Here is an 18,223-nt window from a genome sequence, read left to right as displayed (position 1 = left end):
GAGACGGAGGAGCAGCTGGAGACGAAGATGAAAGACGTTTCAGATATGCATGCAAAGGTGATGATGGTGAAATGCAAAAATTATAAATTGCGTCATGGAGCAGTGTGCAGGCACTACCTATTTTTGTCCTATGTTGCTTTTTGACAGTCTAGCACCTGCATTTTTGTGATGTGCGTATATCTGCTGTCCTGCAAAATGCCACTTTTGGTGTTAATGTCTTAAAGTAAAAATTCATTATAAGCATTTTCTTTTTCAGATCTACCAGAACATTAAGAGTGCACAGGACATGCAGAAAAAGTCCTTTCAGAAAAGAAAAGGCAGAAACGTGAAATCGTTCTCCTTTAAAGTTGGCGACGAGGTCCTCAAAGCCAATAAGAGGAAGGAAGGCCGAAAAGGAGGGCGACTGGAGAGCAATTGGTTTGGACCGTATGTTGTCAACGCCATTTCTACCAAGGGTGTGGCGACTCTGTCGAGCATGAAGGGCATTCAGCTGAAACAGAGAACTAATGTTTCGCAGTTGAAGCCCTTCATCAGGCCGAATTTCAGAGGTATTGTTAATACAATCATAAATGGTAAAGACTATATATGTGGTTGTTGCATAATACCATATTCTTCTCCACAGAGTCCAAAGAGCCAGAAATCGACGTTGACATCCCTCAAGACGACTGCTTCCCAGGTACATATGTAAATGCAGTTTTGTCAGCAGCTGTGGTAGTAAGGAATATAGCCAAAATCCTGAATTGCCATTCCAAATGCATGTCCCTTTTCCTTCAAATAACAGTTGAACGAAAGTCCCTGTCTGTGCCTGAGCAATTGCTACATGAACATTCCTACTGGTCTGGTGCAAGCTGGTTAAGGGAGATGCAACCAATTCAAAAACTGCTGGTTGGTGTGAATATTTCAACTAATATATTCTCACTTGTGAATGTTCATTTGTTTTGTTTTTACTCTGTTCCTTTTGTATGTTTCTACAGTTTTTAAACAGTTTCGCAATCTATTTTTCAGCTGAACTATGTATTAGATTCCACCAAAAATGCAGCAGAATTAATCGTGAAGGATGGGAATGTCTGTCTGACACGAGAAGACTTTCTGACCTTGGGCCTTCCACGATGGATGGAATCTAATGTTGGTATACAGGCTGTGGCGCTTAGTGCATTGGGTTCAAAATGAATGCACACATTACTTACTTTTTGTTCCTCTATCGCAGATTGGAAATGCATGCCTCAGGCTTGTGAGGGAAGACGCTGAAAGACATGTGAGGTTTTATCCTTCATCAAAACATAAACAATGCACTGGCATAAGTAGGCCACCTCCACTCCTTTCAATAACACTTGAATGCCTTTAGGTACTGCTCCTGAGGGGTGTAAACTAACAGTTGTGTAGTGCAATTTTCATGATAATGTAATTTGTCAATATAGGGAATAGATGTCCACATTGTTGACATCTATACAGTTCCAACGTGGAAGATCCCAACTGTAGACCCACTTGCTGCTCTTCCTGTAAGTTTTTCTTTTTCTGTGACAGTCTGTGTTGTGTGAGATTGATGCATAGTACTGCAAAATCACTTGTTTTAAATGCTAGGGTGACATCAGGTCCAAGGACGTAATAATCATCCCTGCCTGGAGTCGACAGCCAAACCAAGCTGATCACTATTTGCTATGTGTGAGTCTAGTTCAAATCCTCAACAGTCTTAAGTAATATTGAACACATTTTGTACTGTGCATTTATTTCTTGTTTTTTTTACATGTCATGTATGTTGGAAATGTTTGACAGGTCCTGAAGCCAGCAAAGAGAGAGCTTCTTTTGCTGGACTCTCTTACAACCTCATTGTTTTGGTGACAGCTGTTACCATAAGATCTTTAGGTTCCGTAACATATTAACATTCAGCCCTGTTCTGTGGCTTGTTCAATTCCATGTTGGGAATTCTAAACAATTCATAGCATTCTAATGCTGTAAAACGGGTCATTGGTCCGGTGTGGTTGTTGAAATTACATCTAATTTATAAATAATATATAAATTGCATCTAATTTATAAAATGGTTACTCCACAACTACGACTGCAGCAGAATACTATGAATTGTACGGCATGAAGGTCAAGCCTTGTTCAAAGGCAGAACGAAAGGTCAAGCCTTGTTCAAAGGCAGAACGAAAGGGTCAAGCAAGCCTTGTTCAAAGGCAGAACAAAAGGGTCAAGCCTTGTTCAAAGGCAGAATGAATGTTCTGACACCAATGCAAGTATACAGTGAGTAATTTGGATTTTCTGATTGCTTTGTAACAGTGACCTAGCTCATCGTATTGCTCCAGGCAAGTGGACAACATTGATCGGCGCAGACATTGAGGTACATTTGTCTTGAATGTCTGTCTTGTCCCTTTGACCACAACGCTGTGAGTTGTCTAGCTAAGGCTGTTCCCAATTCTTACAGGGTTTCCCTCGCCAACAGAGTGGGAATAGTTGTGGTGTGTTCATGCTGATGGTAAATAACTTTCTTTTGTCTTTATAAAGTGTTATTGTTTTATTTGAAACTGTCATAAGTTCACTTATCTTTGCCATTCACAGTATGCACTCAGCCTGAGCACAGACGTCCCATTTTGGTATTCTGAGGTGAGTATCTTTCAAATGACATGGAAGCAGCAATAGTAACAGGATCTACCATTACAATGTTTCTTTTGTAAATATTTACAATATTCATAATGAGTAAGGACAATATAGAAGTATATTAAACTCTAGTAGCCTACTAGCCACACACCACTTTATTGTTTATCGATTTTACATGGATTTATAACTTGGTATAATTACTCCTTGACTTAAATCTTCTATAATTTCATTTAGAGGGACATGGACAATATCAGGAAATGGTGGTGCATTAGACTGATGGAACGGTTCCAGATTGATGGGTAAGACGAATGTAAATGTACTTCATAAACACCATTAGTTAAGGCTTTAATTAACCTTTTATGACACTAATATCTAATTCAAAAGCCACGGGCAGAGGTTTGCATACTGGACCAAAGAGGCCACAGCCTTGCTTCAAGGGTTGCTGACGCCACTAACCAGCAGAATACCTAAGGTCATGAAGACGCAACATGAGGTGAGCATGATATTGATGTCAGAGAACACCCAGTGGCATGTGCATGCTACTATGTGTGAAACTCGTAGAAATTCAGGTTGTTTTGTAAATTATGTCATATTAATATAAATAATATTCCCTCAAAGGTTCTGTCTGAAACAGCTGAAGGGTGTTTCATATTGGAGGTCAAACTGTTACAGCTGAATTACTGCCCATAGATTAAGAGGAAAAGAGAGACTGAAAACGTCAACAGACTGTGTTATGATGACAGATGTGTAGTCCCAAGTGCTGTCAACTTCATATGTGTTTGTGAAAAATGTCTTCTTCCCTGACCTATATTTTACAGTTGCCAACGTCTGCACTCTTTGAGATCCTCAAAGAAGTGGTACTCCAGCAAGGAGATGAGGCATATCTGACATTGGCTCTGGTTTGTAGGACGTTCAGAGACATTGTGTCGGACAACTACTTCCGGAGGCTGGCCCATTTTCAGTGGCTTGACAGTAAGTACTGTGGTGTCTTTGCACATTTTGAATGGCTCTATGTAAATGTGATCTTTTGGCACACAATTTTTTTTACACAGGTGTAACAACATGGAGTGCGTTCTCTGCATCATACAGAACAACGTTCTACACAATGTTCTCTATCGACACCTGCCGTGAATGTGGCATCCTTTTTAAAAACTGCAAACCAGGTATACATCTTATACTGGATAGTGTTGTATCTGCGTGATTACACCTAATTGGTGTCATAACTACGTATATAGACCTCATGCAGAGTGCAGTGGTGACTTGTCAATACTTTTTTTTTTCTTCCTATCTCTGCTTTACAGGATATGTTGGGAGGGGGAAAAGAGGAGAGATATGTGGCGTGTACTCAGAAAATGACCATCCAGGCTACTGCACTCACTTCTGCAGCCAAATGCAATAGGTAAGCATATGCTGGACACACAAATCCCATGAAGCAACTAACATGGACATGTCAGTTACTAACTTATCGATAACTATATCTGCACTCCTATGCTTGTTTTAGGTACCCCTGAGTGTACTCCTGGCTGCCTGCCTCCTCCTGCCTGCTTCCTCCTGAATGCCTCCTCTTGACTGCCTCCTCCTGCCTGCCTCCTCCTGGCTGTCTACCGCTGCCTACCGACTCCTGGCTGCCTACCGCTGCCTACCGACTCCTGGCTGCCTACCGCTGCCTACCGACTCCTGGCTGCCTACTGCCTCCTGGCTGCCTACCGCTGCCTACCGACTCCTGGCTGCCTCCTGGCTGCCTACCACTGCCTACAGACTCCTGGCTGCCTACCGCTGCCTACCGACTCCTGGCTGCCTACCGACTCCTGGCTGCCTACCGACTCCTCGCTGCCTACCGACTCCTGGCTGCCTACTGCCCCCTGGCTGCCTACCGACTCCTGGCTGCCTCCTGGCTGCCTACCGCTGCCTACAGACTCCTGGCTGCCTACCGCTGCCTACCGACTCCTGGCTGCCTACTGCCTCCTGGCTGCCCACTGCCTCCTGACTGCCTACTGCCTGAACCACTATTCCTCATGGGTCCATTTGGTTACATTTGTACACTCTGAGTTAAATTGACACAGATGATTTTACTGTGCGTGATTCCCCTGCTGTCAAATAACAAACTGTCTCGGCAGACATCCTGACATTGTGTTATGCTCTGTGTATTATCCCTGGCGGGGGTGATGGAACTCATGCATTCTAATTGGCCGAATCTTTCAACATAGATTTTGCACCGGGCCGGCATTGATTGGCACAAACATTACCCTCGTTTTTATGTGAAACTCCCACCTTAATATATCAGTGCAACCCAAACAACGGAATATGAGGACCCCTCTGCTGAGGAATTATTGGTTGATGTTTGTCTGTGTTGGGAGGAATACTGGCAGTATCACACTAAGCACAAATGGTGCTAAATAGCACTAAACATGGTTCTTTGGCTCGTAATTATAGGATAATCTCTTTTGGCACTATATAACTCTTAAAAGGTGCTATAGTACAGAATTCATGACAAAAGTCTGTATGCGAGCAAACTGTGCGTTGTATCTGTAGAGGCGGTGTTGCATGTAACGACTGGTTAGCATGCAAGATTTGTCCGTTCACAAATGTTATGTCCACAAATGCATCAAGATAACAGGTTCAACTCACACACTACAGACACAGACCATAAGTTACAAGCGTAAGTCATGTTTTACAAAGCACAAAATGTTTTGGCATTGATATAAACCTATAGTACTTTAGTCCACATTTTAAAACATGTTAAACAAAAATCCACTTTTAACCTCGACCCCTATTTCACAAAAAGATTGGAGACCACAGCACCAAAAGAAGGTGTGTGTATATATACACAGTACACCATTTAATGGTGCTATATACAACCATTATTGATGCCTAAACTAAGCTGAAGAACCAGTACAGAGCCTCTAAAGAACCATAGGCTATAGGGGCTTAACATGTTCTGAGTGCAGCAGCCAAATTACAGCTGAAGAATACACAATTTTGTGTGTGTGTGTATGTATTCTGGACAGACTCAAACTCTTAAATATCAGATGCACCATGTATAGATCCAGCCTGACTGACTGCCTTGGCCCCTGTTGACAAGGCATTGACAGAAAACTGTGAAAACAAGACGTGCTGTCAGTTAATCCTCCTGTTAACCCTGTAGATCCCTGCCTACAACCTCTTGACAAGAGCTTTTTCCTCAGAGATAGACTGGAAACCACCATGAACACCACCTGCACACGACACGTGGAATGTATACGTGTGCATTGTGTAGATTTACTGGGAGGAGAAAGGAAGTTGTCAGACTTGTGTTAGTCCATGAATGTCCATGTGATTTATACTCGGACGTACGGCAGTGTTGTGCGCAGACGATCAACGCAGTACAAGCTCACCACACGACACATCACAAAGTACACACTCTTCAACCAATTTAATTATTACGTAGCAATCGTTTCATCAAAAGCTCATGTCTGTTTGAGGATTGTGTGTGTGTGTGTGTGCGCGCGCACGCACGTGCCCGTGTGTTTGTGTTTTGTGTGTGTGTTTGTGTTTTAGGATTTGCATATCTTGACTTCGGGGGTCCCCCTCTACCCAGCCCAATGCACCCTGATCCTGGGTACGTGGCTGGGTGGAGCTAGCCTGCTGCAACCCTCCTGATTTCGTGTATAAAGGGGCGGGTGTAAAGAGCCGGCGAGAAACTGCGGCTGATCCCATTGGTTCACCGATCTGTCCGTCAACCCCCGCCCCGTTAGCCTGCTGCAACCCTCCTGATTTCGTGTATAAAGGGGCGGGTGTAAAGAGCCGGCGAGAAACTGCGGCTGATCCCATTGGTTCACCGATCTGTCCGTCAACCCCCGCCCCGTTAACACAACATTACGAGCGACGCCCACTGCACTCTGGTTGGTTGGGAAGTGAAACACTTCCTCATACCCAGTACGGGCTATCGTTGGGCCAGGCTTTTATTTTTTAGCAAAACTAAGCAATAAAAGCCTGGAGATCGAGGCTACCGCCCCGTTAACACAACATTACGAGCGACGCCCACTGCACTCTGGTTGGTTGGGAAGTGAAACACTTCCTCATACCCAGTACGGGCTATCGTTGGGCCAGGCTTTTATTTTTTAGCAAAACTAAGCAATAAAAGCCTGGAGATCGAGGCTAGGGTGGAGCGGACCCCCCTCCACAATTTTTTTTCTTTCTAAAATGTGTAAGGTGGAAAGTACATATTCTGTCCTCACACTTGCGTGTCTGTGCAAAGGCTAGACAGATAGCGTACAAACTCCCAAGGCAATTTCTTTAGAAGAGTCTTTACTGTAGTTTTGCATTGGGTTCACATTGATTTTGTAAGACTGTAAAACATAAAAATAAACAAAGACATGGGTTTCAGAAAAGCATTCAAATCACAAACAAATATACTGTTATTATTTGCAACTGAAATACACATAATATTCGAATTTACTTACAGACATATCTACTCCAAGACACACAAAGGTTGGAGAGCTGTGGAGAACACACTGCTGCATGCATGCTTCTCAAAAGACCATGTAGGAATGAACTACTTGCTTTGGACTGTACCATGTCAAGGAAATAATTAACACAAAGTAACCACAGGGTGGCGAAACTGGAATGTACCATTTAAGAGGGGTTGACATAACATAAAGCAACCACAGGGTGGCGTGTCACAATAACAATTAAAGAGGTCAGGGGACAGCACACTCCCTGCCTGGTATAATAACTTGTATACCACTAATACTCTGTCTACAATAAAGCATAGAATATTACTTTTCACCTGAAAAGAGAACAATCACTTCCGACACAGGCCTAAGGTATACTTTGGCAGTCCCTTGTTTAACAATTTTTACTTCAACCTTGCGAATTCTCTTGTCATTGCTGGGGATAGCCTTGACGATAAGCCCAACTGGCCACTCGTTGCGCTTCACCTGACAGTCTTTGAGAAGGACAACATCTCCTTCCTGAATGTTGGGTTTGTCATCCTTCCATTTCCTGCGTGTTTGGAGTGTTGACAGATACTCCTGCTTCCAGCGCTTCCAAAAAGTGTCTGCGAGACTCTGAACCTGCCTCCACTGACATTTGTAAAGGTCCTTCAGGTCAAAGTCTCCAGGCGGTGCTGATGTTGGGATAGCTTTCTGAGTCAGGAGCATCGCTGGTGTGAGAATTTCTGGCATGTCAGGATCAGTTGAAACAGAAACCAATGGCCTGGCATTCATGATGCCCATGACTTCAGCCATTAGTGTGGTAAGTACCTCATGTGATAAGCGAGTGTTTCCGTTTTTGAGCAGCATTGCATCAAGAATGCGTCTCGCTACTCCAATTAGTCTCTCCCACGCTCCTCCCATGTGGGATGAATGAGGTGCATTGAAAATCCATTTACAGCCCTGGTCCAGCAAATAGTTCTGTATTTCTGGATCATCTGAGTTGATTTTCAGTTCTCTGCAGGCTCCTATGAAATTTGTTCCTCTGTCAGACCGGAGCAGCCTGACAGGCCCACGGATGGACAGGAACCTCCTTAGTGCGTTAATAAAGCTGGAGGTTGACATGGATTCAAGGACCTCTAGATGAACTGCTCTAGTGCTCAAGCAGGTAAATATCACAGCCCACCTTTTGCTCTCTGCACTGTTTCCTCTTGTCCGGCGTGAAATGATGTTCCATGGCCCAAAGACATCTAGGCCTACATTAGTGAATGGGGGACTCACTGTTAGTCTGTCTGCAGGGAGGTCTGACATTTTTTGTTCCGCTAACCTCCCTCTCAGCTTTCTACAAGTAACACATCTGTGCAGGATGCTGCAAAGAAGCCTTTTGCACCCTACAATCCATAGCCCAGCTGTGCGCAAAGCGCCCTCAGTAAAGTGACGCCCTTGATGAGCCACCTTCTCATGATAGTGTCTAACTAAGAGAGTGGCTATGTGATGATTGGCTGGGATGATCAGGGGATGTGACTCTTCTTTTGTCAGGTCTGCATTTGACAAGCGGCCACCTACTCTAATCAGGCCTTTTTCATCAATAATAGGGTTCAGATTCTTGATAGGGCTTTGTTTTGAGATTTCTGTTCTCTTTGACATAGATATGAGTTCATCTTTAAAAGATTCTTGCTCGGAGGCACGGTGGCGCAGTCGGTAGCGCTGTCGCCTCACAGCTAGAAGGTCCTGGGTTCGATTCCCGCCGGGGGACGCTGTGGGCGCTGGGGGCGTGTCTTCTCCTCCGCGTCATCAGCGCCCATACCCTAGGTGGGGTTGGCGAAAGGGCCTACTCTGTGTGGAGTTTGCATGGTCTCCCCGTGTCTCCTAGGGTAGTTAATACCCTCACAAAAACATGTAGTAATCCTGGTCGCTATACCGCCTCCCCCATGACAGCCGGGGCGCCTGATGGAGGGGAAGGGAACTGGTTGGAATAACGTGTTCCTTCCACGCGCTACGTCCAACCAGGGAAACTCCCCCCTGTCAGGTGACAAGAAGGTCAGTTGGCTCTCATGCCTGAAGGAAGCATGAGCTCGGCCCTGGCCTCCCTACTGTGGGGGACTGGTGTAGTGCTGGTGTAGGGCTGGTGTAGCGCCCAGGATCACTTAGGAAATTGACACCGGGTGAAAAAAATGGGTTACAAAAATCGTGGGATAAAAATTTAAATAAAAAAATAAAAAAAATAAAAGATTCTTGCTGCACACACCTGATTATGAACCTCTCAGCTTGAGAGAATTCTGAGGAACTGCACAGCTTCTTACTGTGATGCCAGCCTTTACAAGAGTCTGTGTGTGTGTTGCTGGAGAATGATTTGGCAATGTGGGTGAGAGTAGCCATACCTCTCACTAGTGACTTCCAGGTGGAGAACCTGTTAAATCTGTGTGACCCCAGCTGCTGTTCAGTGACCTTAGTACCAAGGGCTGTCACTTCAGGCCTGATCTCGTCATCACAATCTGGGCCAATGAGGTTGAAGGATTCTGTCTCTATGTTTTCCTCTGCATCAGTCTGGTACAGGAATGCCGGGCCTGAGAACCAGTTAGTCTACTGTAGAAGAGCTGCTGGGACTGGTCTCGTACCGTGGTCTGCTGGATTTTGACTTGTAGCTATATAATGCCACTGGTTAGGGTGAGTAGATTTTCAAATTCGTGTCACTCTATTTGAAACATATACATAGAATCTACGAGAGGCATTGTGAATGTAGCCAAGCACAATTTTGCTGTCAGTGTAGTACCTAACTGCATGAAGATCAATGTCCATCTCCTCAGTAATCATCTCTGCCAGCTCGACTGCTAAGACTGCTGCACACAGCTCTAAGCGTGGCACTGTGTGGGCAGGGCGTGGAGCTAGTTTTGATTTGCCCATGATGAAGCCTACATGACAGTGGCCATCACTGTCTATAACCCTAAGATAGGCTACAGCTGATATTGCTGTAGTAGAGGCATCAGAACATATGCATACCTCTCTGTGCTGAGTAGATGAGAGTGAGACTGGCACATAGGGTCTGGGGATATTGAGTTGCTCAAGATCAATCAGCTGGTCGGTCCATGCCTTCCACTGAGCTTTTCTATCTACTGGGAGTGGAGTATCCCAGTCTAACTGTTCTGAGGACAGCTCTCTGACTAAGGCCTTACCCTGCACAGTTATGGGGGATACAAATCCTAGGGGGTCGTAAATACTATTTACTGTGGATAAGATGCCTCTGCGTGTAAATGGCTTTACATCTCGGGACACTTTAAACGTGAAACTATCGGTTTGTAAGTTCCAACTCACCCCAAGACTCCGCTGCAGGGGCAGAGGGTCCACGCCTATCTCCAGGTCCTTTAGATCTTTCGCTCTGTCATCTTTGGGGAATGCTTCCATGACTGAGCTACTGTTGGATGCGAATTTGTGTAGCTTGAGATTGCTGGCTGCTAACATCTCTTTAGTCCTCTGCAAGAGGCTGATTGCTTCCGCTTCTGTAGGAACAGAAGCAAGTCCATCATCCACGTAAAAGTTTCTTGTGACATACTGTTTTGCGTCTGCTCCATGTTCAGCCTCACCCTGCTCAGCTGCACGTCTAAGTCCATAGGTGGCTACAGCTGGTGAGGGACTGTTACCAAACACATGCACTTTCATTCTGTACTCCACTATTTCCTTGGTGATGTCATTATCTTTGTACCACAGGAATCTTAAATAGTTTCGGTGGTCTTCCCTTACTACGAAGCAATAAAACATTTGCTGAACATCAGCAGTGACTGCAACCTGCTCTTTGCGGAAACGTATAAGGACACCTAGGAGTGTATTGTTTAAATCGGGTCCACTGAGGAGTGTGTCATTCAGGGAGATGCCTTCATACTGAGTGCTTGAGTCAAATACTACTCTAATCTGCCCTGGTTTCTGTGGGTGATAGACACCGAAAATGGGCAGATACCAGCACTCTTCACCTGGTTTCAAGGGTGGAGCTGGTTCTGCTTGGTCATTCTCAAACATTTTTTGCATGAAACTGACAAAATGTTCTCTCGTGTCAGGTTTTCTTTCTAGTGAACGTTGCAGAGTGGAGAGACGTTTTAATGCCTGCTTTCTGTTGTTCGGTAACTGACGACGAGGTGAGCGAAATGGCAATGGTGCCACCCAGTGGTTCGCATCATCCATGTACACTTCTCTGTCCATTATGTCCAGGAACATGCTATCCTCCACGGACAGAGCAGGTTTGTCGTCATCTGGAGTCCTAACAAACACACCATCTCCCAAGCTGTCTGTGCTAGGGGTTACAGTCTCTAGACAGCACTGAGGCGTTTTGTGCGGCTGTTGTGTGTCAGGAGTGAATCTCTCCTTCACTTGAATCCTGTTCCTGCAAGGACTGAGCAGAGATGTGCGTCCGTTGTGTAGCACATTTGTTTTGAAGATGCTCACATCTGATGGCTTGTGAGCTCCTCCCAAGCATACTTCTCCCACTATAACCCAACCCAAATCTAGCCGTTGTGCATAAGGCGTGTTGTGGGGCCCATTAAACTGCTCACGTACCTTGTGTACACTTAAAATATCTCTACCTAAGAGAAGGATGATTTGGGCTCTTGGGTCTAGTGCTGGGATCTGGTTTGCTACTTTTTTCAGATGGGGGAAATATTGGGCAATGTCAGGTGTTGGAATTTCTGATCTGTCTTCCGGCATCATGTCGCATTCAATTAGAGTGGGAAGTTTTACCTGTGTTTTCCCATCAATGGACTGGACAGTGAAATTGGATACTCTCCTCCCTGTTGTCTCCATAATGCCTGAGCATGTTCTCAGAGTGTAAGGGGCTGAGTCACCGCTAATGCCAAAAAGATCAAAGAATTCAGATTTCACTAATGACCAATTACTTTGGTCATCCAACACAGCATACATTTTCCTTGCTTTGTCAGGGTGACCGGAGGGAAAAACAGACACTAAACAGATTTTGGAGCATGATCTAGGTTTTAACGCTACTCCACATATCTCTGTGCACTTTGATGTGACCACAGCAGACGAGGCAGTCTCCTCTGACTCCCCGCCTTGATCTCTCACAGTTGTAAGTGCCTCTGCTATCCAGGGAGCTGGACCAGGATGCAGCGCTGAGGTGTGTCTATCACTGTTGCATTCTTTGCATTTGAGATTGACATTACAGTCTTTTGCAATGTGCTTAGTGGAAGCACAACATTTAAAGCAAATCCGCTTTTCTTTCAGATAAGCCTTACGCTCGTCTATGTGCTTACGTCTGAAGTCCCGGCACTTGGACAGTGGATGTGGCTTGTTGTGGATTGGACACTGAGTGTCTGGTTCCTCAGTTATCTTTTCAGGGCCTTTGGTCTGAGAGTCTGCTGTTGTAGCTGAGACTTCAGTCTTTTTAGCTGACACAGATGTTTTGGATACATTCCTTAATCCTGGCTTGTCTGTTTTTGTAGGGCTCTGGTGACTAGTTGTAGAGAACACAAAGCTAGGATCATTCCTAATCCTTGCTTGGTCGACAATGAATTTGGTAAAGAAGCTAAATGGTGGATAGGAGACTCTGTGGTCCTCCTTATACTTAAAGCCACAGGAGATCCATCTATCTTGCAACCGAAATGAAAGCTTGTCCATGATTGGATTTATTCCACGGGGTGTGTTAAGATATGATAACCCTGTCAAGTAACCACCTGACATAGCTGCGTCAATTTCCAATAGGATGTCGCCAAGTTCTCTTAACTTTATGTTGTCCCTGTCTGAGAGTCTAGGGAAGTCATCTAGTTTTTTCAGCAGGGCATTCTCTATCACCTCTGAGCACCCATAACTTTCCTCTAATCTCTTCCAAATCATCTTGACCCCAGCGCTTGGATTGTTAATATGCACTGACCTGAGTCTTTTGGCCAACTGAGATGACTCTGGGCCGAGCCATTTTGTGAGCAGATCTAGCTCCTCTCTGTCTGTTAAATTGAGGTCTCTCATAACACTTTGGAAGGAGAACTTCCACGCCCAGTAATTCTCAGGACAATCATCAAATGTCAGTAACCCAGAACTAACGACCTCTCTACGTATCATGTGTTTTGCTAGGTCATCTGTCTCTGGAGGATTGAAATGAGAGTCTCTGAAAGAGTAGTTTTGTGCTCTGTGCTTTTGAGCACTTTCTGGCACTGAATATGCTCCTTCCTCTTTTATGTACACTCTAGGCCTAGGGGCATTGTTTGTGTTGACATGAGAGGGGAGAATGTTTGTGTTACATAAGCCAATCATAGTGTGTGACGTCGGTAGCAAGCGCAGGACCCCGTGCATTTCATGTAGCCGAGCATATCCTGCACCCACACCGGGTCAGACACCACAGGTGTCACTTTTTTTTTTAGAGACCATCAGAATTAGTTAAAATAATGATAAATAATTGTGTTGCGTTAAAATGGCTATTTCCAGGGATATCATGAAGCCTTGTCCCAATAAAGAAATGTAAAGGGTACTTTTTTCTTATTTAAACTTGAAAACGGGTCAAAAATGACCCTAACACAATGGAAGAGTTAACTAAAATAATGCCTCTGGGGGTCCCAGGAACAAAATGTTTTGAAATGGGGGTCAGCAGCTAAATACATATCATTTTGGGGGTCATTGACATGAAAAAGTTTGATCACTACTGATATAGAAACATACGTTTTTCAGAAAAACGGATTTAGAGGGCATTTGTAGAATCGGCCTCAGGTCTTCATGGGTTGAAACACACATTTTTCTCACATGGTTTCGTTCTAATAAACGCTCTAATTATCCAACACTTGACCAAAAATAAAAAAATCAGAGAAAACGTCCCAAAAACTGACTCATCATTCAGAGGCATAATAAAGATAATTTTACTTTAATACTTTAAAGTGAATTTGGTTGCTAATACTTATCTGCCGTTATTTAAGTATAGAATACTTCATTGTATTACAGCCTTTGATGTGCAAGACTACATATTCCAATCATTCAATTGCATAAATAAACCATTATAATAGCAGTATTCAGTTGCTGGTGTAATTCTGAAATCTACCACAAGGGGGAGACAGCGTCTACTGAAAAGAATTGCATACATTTGTTATGTCATTTTGATAAATGTTTATTTCAACAAAAAACTAATCACACAACACAAGAAACCAGCAGTGTGTGTGGTTGTGTGTGTGTGTGTGTGTGTGTGTGTGTGTGAGAGAGAGAGAGAGAGAGAGATGTTGAGGCCACTCAGGGACAGATTCAGCAGGACACTCATCTGTAACAACAAACAATAAACAAAAACATCAGCAGCCAATCATAATGAACACAGCAATTCCCAGCATGCGGACCTGGGACTAATTGTCCTGAGGTTAATGCAAGTGCATGGGCCCCTCAAATAACTGACAAAACACTGTGATTGTATTGATAATGTAATGTTAATGTAAGAATTATATGTTAAACAAACAACCAAAAGTCATAGTATGTTTCCTTTAAAACTTGAATGAGTTGTTATTGTGATACTGATAAATAGGAATTTACAAGCATATGCTAGTTAAACCTTAAACCTCTACCAACATTTTGGTAGAGGTTTGGGGTTGTGTACAGTGGAAAAAGTAGTTCTCAAATGTTTTACTTAAGTAAAAGTATTAATAGACACATTGTAGAAAATACTCTGTCTGTTATTCAAAATTGAATTGAGTAAAATTACAAAAGTGTTGGCATCAATATTATACTTAAAGTACCAAAAGTTAAAAAAAAGTATTCATTATGCAGAATGTCCCAAGTTTTCGAAATGTCTTTTGGAAATAGCAGATCTACAAGCTCACAACGCGTACCATGGTGACACGTTGTGAGCTTGTAGATCTGCTATTTTCAAATAGCCAAAGTGTATAGGGCGGATGCATGTGTCATAGTTAGTAACTAAATAGCCTAGGTGTATAGGGTGGATGTGTTAGTAACTAAATAGCCTATGTGTATAGGGTGGATGTATATGTGACAGGGTGGAAAACGGGACATTATTATTATTTTTTGTTATTTATATTGATGCACTGTTTCATCATCTTAACACCCTTTTAACCTTTATTGTGATGACTGCACTGTATTATTTATGAATGAACATGTTTTCCCCCCGGTCCCCGAGCCACTTGGTATGCCCCAAATTGACAATGACAGCAAACAGCTGTGAGATTGACTGACGCTTGGGCGCGGTCCCCACGGCCCAATCCCACAGCAGGTCACGTCATCGACAGCCAACCACGACGGAGAAGGGCGCGGTGTCTCTGTGCAATGAGAATAAACCGCTCAGTTCAAAAAGGAAGAGGAGCGAGAAGGACAGAGAGCAGGAGAGTGTGTGTGAAAGGACCGGTGCGACACAGAAAGTCCCAGAGCGTAGCCGAGGTAAAGGGTGTGAGAGACGGGAGAGTGCGTGCTGCCAGCCACCGAAAGCAACGAGCAAACATTTGGCAGACGGCTCCATTATAGAAAGACCCGAGAAAGACTGTGTGTGCAGAGGGGAAGGAGAGGACGAAAGCAGCGACGACCAGACCATACAAAGAGTGAAGCAGGACCTGGAGAGGAGCGGACGAAAGAGAGGCTAAAGTGTTGCGACGCGCAACTCCATCAATAGGCAGCGAAAGCTGCCTTCGGAGTAAGTTTCTATCCACGCAACACTCGATTTGTGATAGCCACCACCGCCAGCAGCCCACAGTACCTTACCTGTAAACAGTTGAACTGGCCTATTGTTTCTGTACTTCCAGGCGGTGATAAAGAAACAGACGAACAATCGAAGAGTCCTGGCTTGGCTTCCCTCCACCTGTTTTCCCCCAGTATTTGCACACACTTGTCTTAATTATTTATAGCATCTTTTATTGTATTTTAATAGCACCTGCACTTTACTTATCCCTAAGTATTTGATGCACATCTTGCTATTAATTTGCACATTTGTTATTTTACACACTCTGCATATTTGGCCGAAGAGAACCCCCGGTGTTGCATTTGAATGGCCTAAAGTCCACATAGTACTGAACGCACTTTATATAGCACCGCACTTTACTTTTGTAAAAGTACTGTTGCCTATTATGCTGTTTATTTGCGCTCTTGCTATTATTGTTGTTTCGCCCATTGTTTTGCATTTTAGTTAGTTTAGCGGCGCCATAGGAGGTTAGGGTTATATTTTAGGATTGTTGTTTATTTTGTATGCTGGTTTTAAAGGCACAGAGGCCTCTTGTAACAGGGATAATTCAAATAAATGTATGTTCACCCTTTTTATCCATTGTGTCGACTTCAGTTTCCTCCTGGGTTTTAAGTTGTGTTGTTCTCCTAAAGTTAAATACTTACCTAGTTATCTCGAACCTGTAAAAAGCCTGTTGAAAGAAAGAGAGTTAATCAAGGAGTTCTTAGGCTCCTTTAATCCAAACCTAAGTGGCGTAGTCTGCAAGGTTAATCAATTATTCCATTGGCATAAGCAACATTTACGCACCCCGCACTTTATTGTGTATCTGATATTTTATTGTTGCCAAAACCAATTGTGAATATATTAAAGGGTGTCATTTATCCCACCAGTAAATTGACACAGTTACATGTGACTCAGTCGGCAGTAGCTCACATATAGTTAGTAACTAAATAGCCTATGTGTATAGGGTGGATGTATGTGTCATAGTTAGTAACTAAACGTTTTCAAATAATTACTCCAGTAAAGTAAAAGTACCTAAAAATTGTACTTAAGTACAGTACTTGTGTACATGCACTTAGTTACTTTACACCACTGGTTGTGTAGTTACCTTGCCATGATGTAACAAAGGTCGACAAGAAATAAAAATAATGGTTGCTCCATTGATTAGAAGTTGATCATCCAAAATATGCTCCTCATTGACTGACATTTTACAGTGAAGAGGCTCTTAAAGTCACTCTTTTAGCACGTAAACAAACAAAATGGATTCAGACAATATATATATATATATATATATATATATATATTGGATGATCAACTTCTAATCAATGGAGCAACCATTATTTTCATTTCTTGTCGACCTTTGGCGTTACATCATGGCAAGATAACTACACAACTAGTGGTGTAAAGTAACTAAGTACATGTACACAAGTACTGTACTTAAGTACAATTTTTAGGTACTTTTACTTTACTGGAGTAATTTTGTGAAAACGTTTAGCTACTAACTATGACACATACATCCACCCTATACACATAGGCTATTTAGTTACTAACTAACTATACATCCATATATATATATATATATATATATATATATATATATATATATATATATATATATATATATATATATATATATTATAAACTACCTGTTGATTTTACTATTTCAAGATCCTGATCTAAATAAAAATAGCTAAAAGTTGACCATTTTATATAAAAATATAAACAGTAGTGGGTTTTGTGATGTTCTATATTGTCTGAATCAGCTTTGTTTGCATTTGTTTACTTACTAAAAGAGTGACTTTGAGAGTTGTTTCACCGTAGGAGGAGCATATTTTGAACTATATTGAACAACTATTTTTGGTATTTCTTGTCCACCTTTGGAGTTACATCAAGGTAACTACACAACCCAAATAGTTTGAGAACCACTAAACCTAAGTGGTTAAATAGCTAAGACCCAATAAAAGTGTGACACACATGAACTGACCAACCACAGACCTCCTTAGACCCACCCAAGGCACCAATCATGGAGCTCTGTTAACAGCCCAGCCAATCAGACGCTTCCCTGCCTTTACCAGACAGAGGAAGGTCTGACCACCAGAGAACATAATGGTTGCTGTCGGGCAGAAACCTCTTATCCCCATATTTTAACTTTTTCATCATACAAAAGTATCAAAAGTAGCAGATATACAAGCTCGAAGCTTGAGCTTGTAGATCTGCTACTTTTGCTATTTTGGAATCCTGAAACGTAACAGTTTTGGACAATATGAGGTTTCCACCCGACAGACGATTATGCATAATGCATTACACTATGAATTGAGTACAAAAGGACCCCAATTGAAACAAGCCAATGGATTTTTGGGTTTGTTTTAATCCTATGTAGTTGACCTTGTATTTGAACTGTACTTTCATGTGCTTTAGACACGTGCGTGTGCGTGCGTGCGTGCGTGTGTGTGCGCGCGTGTGTGTGTGTGTGTGTGACCTTGACCTAACATTCCCCATTCCAGGGCAGGAACACAATGTTGTCATCAGGCACCCCGTCCTCCTTGGCGAAGTTCACAAACGCCTCATTTGCGACGGCGCTCACCTC

The 18,223-nt window shown here is 43.1% G+C and overlaps 1 protein-coding gene across 1 annotated transcript; it reads left to right on the top strand.

Moving 5' to 3' along the window:
• Nucleotides 1–427: 427 nt before the first annotated feature.
• Nucleotides 428–3,997, top strand: LOC308084838 (uncharacterized protein). Its single transcript, XM_080427765.1, has 7 exons — nt 428–548; nt 623–676; nt 782–885; nt 1,006–1,125; nt 1,208–1,255; nt 3,685–3,758; nt 3,897–3,997. The coding sequence occupies exons 1-6, from the start codon at nt 476–478 to the stop codon at nt 3,724–3,726; spliced, it is 441 nt and encodes a 146-aa protein (XP_080283891.1). The 5' UTR covers nt 428–475; the 3' UTR covers nt 3,727–3,758; nt 3,897–3,997.
• Nucleotides 3,998–18,223: the final 14,226 nt, after the last annotated feature.

Source organism: Gymnoscopelus braueri, assembly GCF_963280865.1.
Source record: "Gymnoscopelus braueri genome assembly, chromosome: 5".
Taxonomy (NCBI): Eukaryota; Metazoa; Chordata; class Actinopteri; order Myctophiformes; family Myctophidae; genus Gymnoscopelus; species Gymnoscopelus braueri.
The sequence above is the reverse complement of the archived record's forward strand: the minus strand, read 5'-3'. Positions and strand labels throughout refer to the sequence as shown.

What these genes read in the sequence shown, in the direction of transcription:
- LOC308084838 (XM_080427765.1), top strand. Translation starts at nt 476, where the DNA reads ATGAAGGGCATTCAGCTGAAACAGAGAACTAATGTTTCGCAGTTGAAG. An exon ending in TCAAGACGACTGCTTCCCAG is followed by an intron (nt 677 to 781) that starts GTACATATGTAA and finishes TTCAAATAACAG; the next exon opens with TTGAACGAAAGTCCCTGTCT. An exon ending in GGGAAGACGCTGAAAGACAT is followed by an intron (nt 1,256 to 3,684) that starts GTGAGGTTTTAT and finishes TGCATCATACAG; the next exon opens with AACAACGTTCTACACAATGT.